Genomic DNA, 10,105 nt, shown 5'->3' with positions numbered 1-10,105 from the left:
GCTTTGCTTGTTATATTTGTCTGTCTATTTAGGCATGCTGCATGCATGCAGTTCCTTGCAACTGACAGATAGTTTACATATTCTTTTGAGTCATGTTATGGTTTAGTGGTGTTTCCATTTAGGATCTTTATATTTCAATTAATTTAAGAGATTTGTCTTCTTAAAATTATATCAAAAGAATATAATGAGAAGATAATATTTTTCTGCACTTCTGCTACTGTCAAAATTGTAATTTCCCCGTTGTCATATATTGTTGGTTTTACAGCACAATTCCAAAGTTGGACCAGTAGTTGAGAATGGGAACTCTTATCCGGAGACAAAGACTATTCCAACTGATAATGGGAGTCAAGTTGGAACCCAGGATAAAGATGTTGTTGTTGAAGGCTTTAGTTCAGTTGAAGTCTATGATCAATGGATTGCACCTCCAGTATCTGGCCAACGTCCAAGGGCCAGATATGAGGTATTGGCTCATGCAAAATATTAAAAAAAATATATTTTTCTTCTTCTCTAGCTTTACAAGTTTATGCTCTAAAACTTGTATTTTTTATTTTTTCCTGAGCTACTGTGTTTTTGTATGTTCAGCATGGGGCAGCAGTTGTGCAAGACAAATTGTATATATATGGTGGAAATCACAATGGTCGTTACCTTAACGATCTTCATGTAAGCATATGTTTGGTATCTTTGTTGCATGAGTATTTTATATCTAATATTGCGTTGTGTGATGTTTATTGAAATCGCAACGTTTGCAAGTTGTGTACGATTTACTCAGTTACCTGGAAACAAATACAGGTTCTAGATTTGAGAAGTTGGACTTGGTCTAGGGTTGAGGCTAAGGCAGAAGTTGAGTCTACAAACTCGTCATCCTCACCAATGTTAACCCCTTGTGCTGGTCATTCACTGGTTTGTATTTAAAACATTTGAAAAACTCTGCGTAATCTTATCTGCTATATTCAATGAGTTTTTATTATTTGCTAGAACTAATTCTAGAATATTTTGGATTATGATGATGAAAACATTGTCACAATAGATTCCATGGGATTCTAAGCTTCTGTCAATTGGTGGGCATACAAAAGATCCTTCTGAAAGTATCCAAGGTATACAGCTATATCTCTCACTTTCTTTTATTTTGCCATGGTGGGTGGGGGTGGGGTTTAGGAAAAAAATTATTATTAGAAGAGAAGGCATCTTCTCAAAGAAACCTCAAATAGCAAAAAAACCCTAAGCAGATAAAAGTACAAAGTTATGTGCTTATGTCAATTCTTTCCATTAAATCACTAATGGCTGGCATCACATCTATCCAAAGCTAAAAAAGGGGCGGCCTAGTGCTCAAGCATCCCGCATTAAGCTGGTCCAGGAAAGGCACACCCAAAGGGTGTCATGTAGCCAGCCTAATTTGATAAATACATTTGGGGATGATTCCTTGGCTTGAATATGTGACCTCAAGGTCATATGGAGACAACTCAACCATTGCTCCAAGGCTCCCCTTCATCTGTCTAAACTCTAAAAGATAAAACATGTAAAACTGGGATACTTGAAATTTGAAATTTTTGTTTGGACAAAATTTGATGGTTTACATTTCACTTTAATGACTAATGGAAGGAAACTCCAATAGCCTGATACTATTATTTCATTCAACAATTATTAAGGTGAAGAGAAATCAAGACTATTGGGAGTGATTAAAGTTGTGAACATACATAGGTGAAGCGAATACGTGAAAATTGTTATTACCTGTTTTTCCATTCCTTTGGGATGTTTTATTCATCTATTTTATTTATGCTTGTGAATATGGTTTTCCCTGCTTCTCTGTGGCTTTTATTATACCCCTGGATTTCTTTTTATTGTCATAATAACAATTAAGTGTTCTTACTACTAAATATTAATGGATATTATTATATAACAGTGAAAGTGTTTGATCTGCAAACGGCAACTTGGTCAACTCTAAAGACTTATGGGAAACCCCCGGTATGTATCCATTATTTTTCCTTTTATGCTTATTAACCCAAAAGTCTTGGAACTTCTGAACTTTATTTTAAAATGTGATTTGTCGTGATTGCTTTTCAATAGCTGCCTGGCAAGAGTCACAGTGATGGGAATGGGACCCAGAAAATATACGTAGTGGGCAGAAAAATAAAAATAATATATAAGAATAATAAAATATTATGACAAACAACATTTATTTTATTATTATTTGACTTTTGTATTGAGATGTTGCGGTATATTCTTTTCTAACTTTAATTTTAAACCAAATTTATAAGATATCTATCATTGTTTATAGTTAAATTAAATAAGACAATGTTTTTGTTCACTTAAAACTCAATAGGATAATTTTTATTTTAGTGTGGAGGCAAACATAATATTTTAATGGGGACAAATATACATACACCCGTAGTTTTTAATAATTTTGCAAAATTTAGTTGCATCTGGATATGTAATAAAGTGTTGATCTTATTATGTTTATTATTATTTTTTATGTCAAGTAATTATGGTAATGGACTTTAAAGTTCCCTTTCTTGTGTGTTTTCTAGGTATCACGTGGAGGCCAATCAGTTACTTCAGTTGGAAAAACCTTGGTGATATTTGGTGGACAAGATGCTAAGAGAACTCTCTTGAATGATCTGCATATTCTTGACTTGGAAACCTTGACATGGGATGAAATTGAAGCTGCGTAAGAAGTTTCCTGTACCAATGCTTTCTCTTTAACTGGTTACTTATTTTGGCATCTCTTTTTCTTCTGTTGTTTGCACCTCCATGTGCACACAGAAGAGAGGGTTGGGGGAATGCAATGCTAGTTGTCTTGGGGTGTAATCTAAAAATTTAAAAGTCATATAACGAATTGATGTTTTACTGTGTTTTTAAGTCATTGCTTATACCAAAATTTGGCTTTGATGCATGATATAGTTACTCGCTTTTGTCGGTAGTGAATATGAATTTCCCTGGTTTTTCCTATTCTGTTTATGAATAGAAATGAATGTAAATGTTAATTAAGTCTCAATATGCAGTGGTTTGCCTCCTTCTCCGAGGTCTGATCATGCTGCTGCTGTACATGCTGAGCGATACTTGCTTATCTTTGGTGGGGGCTCACATGCAACTTGCTATAATGATTTGCATGTTCTTGATTTGCAGACTGTAAGAAAATTTACCTCTTCTGTGGCTGTGGACTATAAAAGAATTATCTTATCTAATCCTCTGAACTTTGCAGATGGAATGGTCTAGACCAACTCAACTGGGTGAAAAACCAACACCACGTGCGGGACATGCTGGTGCTACAGTTGGCGAGAATTGGTTCATTGTTGGTGGGGGTGACAATAAGAGTGGTATACCACTTTGCAACCTTGTCACTTAAAAATATTTCATCTTGGGTGGAATGATTTTTTCTTGTATGAACATTGCTTATTTGTGGACAAATATTTTTTGAACTCTTGTAGTATGCAAAGAATGTTTATATTGACGCATCTTTATGCATGCTGTTCATCATGAAATAAAGTTTACAAGGAAAAGCATTTTTGTTGGGGTAACTTCTGATATATGTATCTATATATACTATAGAAAAGTATATGTATCTTGAATGTTCTATATCTATAATGTTCGTTAGAATACTGACTATATATATGTGTGTGTGTGTGCGCATGCGTGTGTGTACGTGTGTAGATGGATGTGTGTGCGGCACATTTGTGTGTGTGCGCGTGTGTGCACGTGTTGTGAATTTATTGAGGATCTTATTGTTGCTATATATAACTTATTTCAAGTTCTCTTCCATGCTATTCTGCAGGGGTCTCAGAGACTGTTGTGTTGAATATGTCTACGCTGACTTGGTCAGTGGTAACTTCTGTTCAAGAGCGTATTCCTGTTGCTAGTGAGGTACTTTTCTGAGTGACTTGGGGACCATTCATTGTGGAAATATTCCAAACAATGAACTCTGTCAAAACTTTTAACCATTGAGGAAAAATAACCATTTGAAGTGGATATTGTTCTATGGTGGCAAATACTGTTATCAAGTTTTCCATTTTTGAAATTCATTCTTTAGTTATAAATGTTTACCAGGTTGCATGTGCTGTGGTATAGTTTCTAACCGTTGTTTTTTGTTTAGTTGGTGTTGTCTTCAGCTAATATATACCTAGACCATTTACCAATTATTTACTTCCATCTGCTTAGGATAATTAAAATGTTTCGCTGCACAGGGCTTGAGTTTGGTTGTCAGTTCATATGATGGTGAAGATGTACTTGTATCATTTGGAGGATACAGTGGCCGTTACCACAATGAGGTAGATTGATTTCTATTCCAAAATTTTAGGTCTTTTCTGTTTTACTTTCTGCTTTTGTTTTATCATTCTGCCTCCCTTGATGTAGTTTTATGCCTTCAGGTCTATGTCCTTAAACCAAGCCACAAATCAACTTTGCAGTCAAAATTAGTTGAAAATTCTATACCAGATAGTGTTTCTGCAGTGCACAATGCTACAAATGCTACCCGAGATGTGGAGTCCGAAATTGAAGCAGGCAATGAAGGGAAAATTAAGGAACTTGTCATTGACAATGGTGATTTTACAGTATGTATTACTGCAAAGCTTGTCCTTTGTCACTTTGATCATCATAGATCAACATGTACAGCCCATTTCATTGGACCAGTCAGTAACATTCACTTATTGTTAATGTTAGGACTGAAGCAAATATAATAATTAAAAATCATTTGGAAGCTTATAAGAAACTGCAAATAAAACAGCTGCACTATATAAATGTATTAGATAACTTTCACTTCATTGCTTGGACCATTCAACTTTTATACATAGATTATCTCCTCAATTGATGCATTTCATTTCAATTCCTGCTAATCACTGTTTTGATATTTTGGGTGTACAGAAACCGAAAGGGGATCTTCTAACAGTCCTGAAGGCTGAGAAAGATGAATTGGAAACAACACTCAGCAATGAGAAGTTACATACCCTTAAACTACAGCAGGAGTTGGCAGATGCCGAAGCTCGCAATTCTGACCTTTCCAAGGTAACTGACTACTTAATTATTGAAGTTCCATTAGTTAACCATTGTGGCAAGCTACTATGAGGTGGATTATTGGTTTGATCAAATAATTTCACCATGCTGTGGCAACTCCCTTATTTGATGTAGTCCTAAAAAGGACTTGTTAATTTGGAAAGTGTTAAGCACCTAAAGAAAGTGGAGATCACACCTTAAAAGCCAATTATTTAGGGGGAAGAACCATTCAAACTTTAAAAACAGCATCTAATATCCCATACTATTAGATATAAGACTTTTGGCATCTTTTAATACCCAAGTCCCTAACAGAAAGTGTCCTGTACTTCCTTCATAATTTCTTATTTTCCCTTTTCTATTCCTTTTGGAAGGGAGAATATGTGAAAAAACAGTGTTGATCAAAATATATTAATAAATAAAAACTGAATGATCTATAAACCAAATTTGAATGTCATTTATTCTTTTATAATGCCATCGAAGTTTCCTCACTTCTCTTGCACTGATAATGCAGGAGCTCCAATCAGTACGCGGTCAGCTTGCTTCTGAGCAGTCAAGGTGTTTCAAATTAGAGGTATGCAGTATTGCTTCTGAAAATCATCTTTTTTATCATTAATGTTTCAAAGTAGAGCAGTTAAGGTGAGGATTTCTCACCCTTTTGTATATATTCTCCTTCTAATTAGATAAATCCAAAAACAAATAAATTAGAGTTATGCATTAATGCTTATGAAAGCCTCCCTGGGACATTATGAGGAAGTGCTTTTGAACATTTGCTATGACAGTGAAAGTGACAGCATGAAATGTATACCCAAATCTTTTTATACAGTGGGTAGAATTTAAAATATGATGTGTGTTTAAAGAACAATCCATGGTGAAATCTCTAACCTTATGTTGCCTAAATGAAAAACAAGAATGGTCCACTTTCCCCATTTTCCGGCTAGATTTGCAGGTGAGAGTGGTTTTTGATATTATAGTTAGTCTCTCTTAAAAAGTCACCAGCCGTTAAGTAATTGCTTTCTGGGATGAACCATTGGTTACAATCATTGGAGTGAAGTGATCATTATTCCCGTTATGATGCACTTATTGTATTGTGCAAAATGTAGCTACTTGTAGGTAAGTTATTCAGGAAACACGACGTGCAACGATAACCATGTACTAAGTTTTTCATAGAGTTGCAACTCAAGAAAAACCTTTCATGTGATCAATGAGAACTTGTGAAGACAACAATTAAAAACAGTATAATCTTGTTTTCTGATTTGTATTTCTAAGGACTTGTGATTTCTCTTTCTATTTTGTTTTCATTTTTAATGTTTTTAGCTTTTAGGATATTGAGACAATTTAAAACAGTTCAATCCTGTTTTCTGTTTTTAATTATTTTCACTCTCTTTCCATTTCAAAATCCTGAAAATAAACATAGGAAATGAAAACAGAAACCAGATAGGAATTTTCCGTTCTTTGCTAGAAGTGTGTGGTCATATAACTTCTATTGCTCAAGCTCCGTGGTACCTTATGATGAGGTTGGCTCATAGGTGACTTGGTGAACCATGTTTATATGAAAATCATTATAGGATGATCCCTCTGTTATTGTCATCTTTATGTCTCTTTCTCTGATTCAAAATTTGTGTTTGTCTCCTTTTTGTAATGGATGAAAGTATATGAATTTTCTTACTGAATAGAGATATTGGGATCACAGGTTGAGGTAGCTGAATTAGGACAGAAGCTCCAAACAATTGGTACATTACAGAAAGAACTTGAACTCCTCCAGCGGCAAAAAGCAGTATCGGAGCAGGCCGCCTTGAGCGCAAAGCAGAGGCAGGGCTCAGGTGGCATGTGGGGCTGGCTTGCTGGTACCCCCCAAAGCCCGAACGCAGACGATGACTGAAAGCGCAAATCTACCCCATTAGCTTAACTGGGTTTTGTTTCAGTTGCCAATTAATTTTATTTCCAATACAATTTTTGGTTTGTTCACATTTAGCTCATTTTTTTTGGTGATGGAAATAAGATTTTAGCTGCTGTTTTGCCAAAAGGAAAACCCCCTTGGGGTTCTTGCAGTAATACATATATTAATATATACATGCAATGTAATTTAGTTGTGTAGCTCTTCATATATGACTTTTAGTCCAGGACAGTGCATGTTGTCAATTATTATTATTGTTGTTCGTATTGTTCCAGTCATTAACTCATTATTATCATTTGTATTCAAGATGCATACATGATTCAATGAAAGCATATATATTCTTTGTTTTTGGCGTGCTGCAATTATTTTATTTCATTTTGAATAATTCTCCATATCCAAGCAATTTTACATCCAAGTGATTTGAGTTATGCGTTCCTTTTTCCTGTTTTCTTTCCCCCCTTTTTTTATTTTTCAATTTTTTTACCGTCGTCACCTACAACACCTCTTCCTCTTCTTCTCTCCTCCTATTGGAATTTCGTCCTCTCTTTCCTTTTCATTCTTCTCCATCATCATTATCATAATCATTATCGTTATTGTCATTGTCTTCTTCTAATATGTATCTTCGTTATCATCGAATTCGAATTTATATAATGAACAATTTTTGGTTCATTTAGTATTATACAATAGTTTTGTTTTGAGCTAATTTTCGGTTCATTCGAGACGCATGTGTTTTTGAATTCGAATTTATATAATGAATTATTTTCGGTTCATTAGATTTTGTTTTGATAATATTTTTGGTTCATTTGATCACCACAGAGAATCAGAATCAATAAAGATGTTTATGAAATGTTGGTGATGACGATAATGATGATGGAGGAGGAAGAAGAAAAGGAAGGAGGAGATCAAAGAAATTCAAATAAAAAAGAAACAGGAAGAGGAGGAGGAGGAGATGGATGTGTGATATGGTGGTGGTGGTGACGACGACGATAACGAAAAAAAGAAGAAAAAACAACAGTAGGAGGAGGAGAAAGAGAAAGAAGAAGAAGACGAAATTTCGCAGTATAAACTAAATAACTTGAATATAAAATTATTTGGATGTATAGCAAGACTCTTTTATTTTTTCTGTCAAACACTCACGGTTATGCATCAAGTCATAGATTCTAAGGAAATGATTAAGATTAGAGGTAAGTCGAGTAATTTCGTGAGCCAGTTCAATTTATTTTTTAAGAAAATTAAATAAGGGTTGTGAACTTGTGATAATCCCAGACTTGTGGTTGTCTGGTTGAGTGAAGGGATTTATTTATTTTGCAAAATGTCACGAGTTTATTATTAGCCTTTTTTTTTAATCAATGCGTCATTTTTTCAAAATTTAATACTAAAATATCATTCTTTTAAAACTAATTATTCATATGTCGTCCTTCAATCATAATTAAAAATGAAACAGCAAGTCAAGTTATCATCTAACCAAAAAAGTGATATTTGGGAAATTAGTTTTTAAATGGTGATATTTTGATAATAAATTTCAAAAAATTTCGAGTAATTTTGTGAGCCAGTTCAAGTTTTGAAATTAATTTTTAAAATTTTTGGTTAATTATTCCATTTGAATAAGTGTTTATAAACATTGAATTGAACTCAATTCTATCTAAAAAATAATAAAAATTGACCATCGTAGAGAATTCTAAGTCAAAAAAATGATTTTATTATTATTTTTTTAAAAAGAAATTAACGTTCAGCATAGTATATGAAACTAGCTAAAGTATCCCTAAAATTGAAGTTGTTTCTGAAAGGAAAAAGCAGAAATTTTGGTAATTTTAAAATATAATTTTGTAACATTATTATGTTTTTCCTACTTGACCTCTATTAATGTTATATGAATAATTATTCTGTAGTATCAATTTTAGTAACTTCATCACATGAATTGTTTTTGTTACACTCTACAAAAGTTCGATTATTTTAAAACAATTTGTTAGCTATAGCATCTAAATATATAGGGTAGCGTTTGGTTTTGGGGTAGGACACGGAGACATAGACAACACTTGTTTAAAAAGTGTTTGGAAATAGAGACATGGACAGTGGATATATTGTCTGTGAGACAGTTTTTTATACTTTTGTGTCCACTCTTTCACGAAGGACAATGATGGACACGGAATTTAAAAGAGTGGACACGGACAATTTTATAAATTTTGTTTTCCTTTTTTTTCACTATTACCCCTTCTTATTTTTCCTATTGCGTTGTTCAGAGATACTTTTTTCTTCCTATTCTTCCTCTATCTCTTTTTTTTTTTTCAGGTACTCTCTCCTTTCTATAGAATTTTTTATTGGGGGTAGATAATTCTTTTCTTTTTATCGTTTTACTTCAATACCATTTTAACCTTATATTATATTATTTGATTTATAATAAAAATAATTAATCTTGAAACTTTTGAAAGATAAATATTAGCAAAAGTAAAATTGATCTTTTAAAATGCTAAAAAATAATTTTTGCCTCTTCAAATATTTTTTTCAAGTTCCGTCTGTACTCCTACGTACTCTCATTTTTTATTAAATTAATTTGTATTGATGTAGAAAATTTGGAATCACAGGGCTATTTTAGTCATTTCATATAATATTTTAGTCTTATCCATTTGTATCCAAACATAATACTAGACATTACATTAGTGTCTTGTCCATCATATCCAAACACAATACACAAAAGATAATTTTTAGTGTCTCCGTCCTATTGTCTCCGTTTCTGTCATGTTCTGTTCTTGTCTCTGAAAACAAATGTAGCCTAGAAGAGTAAAGTATCATTTTTGTGCCCAATATTTGGGATGTTGTTTTTAATGTTTAAATTTTTCTATTTAAATTCCTAACGTTTTAAAATTGGCTCAATGTTGTCCTGCTATTAGAGATCTCTTGATAGAATTGATGACGAGATAAAATTGAGACGATTTTTAAAACATTAGGGATGTAAATAGGAACGTTGGAGACAAAAACAATACATAGAAATAAATTTTAATTTTATCTTTCAATAATATCAATTTTTTATGGTACATAATTATTCAATTATTTTTTAATTACATCTGAGTAAATTACACTTAATTACGTTACTTTCATTCTAAATAAATTTATTTTTTTATAATTTTACTTTTAAAGATTTTTACTCTTAAACATTAAAGAATTTCGATACATTAGAGACAAAAGGTATAATTTATACTTTATTGTATATGTATCTTTTTTATCTTTTTC

General features: G+C 32.8%; 1 protein-coding gene across 1 annotated transcript in view; it reads left to right on the top strand.

The window, feature by feature from the left end:
- The window catches only part of LOC107617483 (acyl-CoA-binding domain-containing protein 4), a gene marked incomplete in the record, with an annotated part of 8,540 nt that extends 1,316 nt beyond the window's left edge, over positions 1-7,224 (top strand). The window contains 14 exon segments of the mRNA XM_016319251.2: positions 266-460; positions 583-660; positions 790-900; positions 1,028-1,094; positions 1,901-1,962; positions 2,526-2,665; positions 3,000-3,126; positions 3,200-3,314; positions 3,770-3,858; positions 4,179-4,262; positions 4,362-4,544; positions 4,855-4,995; positions 5,495-5,554; positions 6,674-7,224. Coding sequence (XP_016174737.1) covers positions 266-460; positions 583-660; positions 790-900; positions 1,028-1,094; positions 1,901-1,962; positions 2,526-2,665; positions 3,000-3,126; positions 3,200-3,314; positions 3,770-3,858; positions 4,179-4,262; positions 4,362-4,544; positions 4,855-4,995; positions 5,495-5,554; positions 6,674-6,862 — 1,641 coding nt within the window.

Source organism: Arachis ipaensis, chromosome B09 (genome assembly GCF_000816755.2).
Source record: "Arachis ipaensis cultivar K30076 chromosome B09, Araip1.1, whole genome shotgun sequence".
Lineage (NCBI taxonomy): Eukaryota > Viridiplantae > Streptophyta > Magnoliopsida > Fabales > Fabaceae > Arachis > Arachis ipaensis.
The sequence above is the reverse complement of the archived record's forward strand: the minus strand, read 5'-3'. Positions and strand labels throughout refer to the sequence as shown.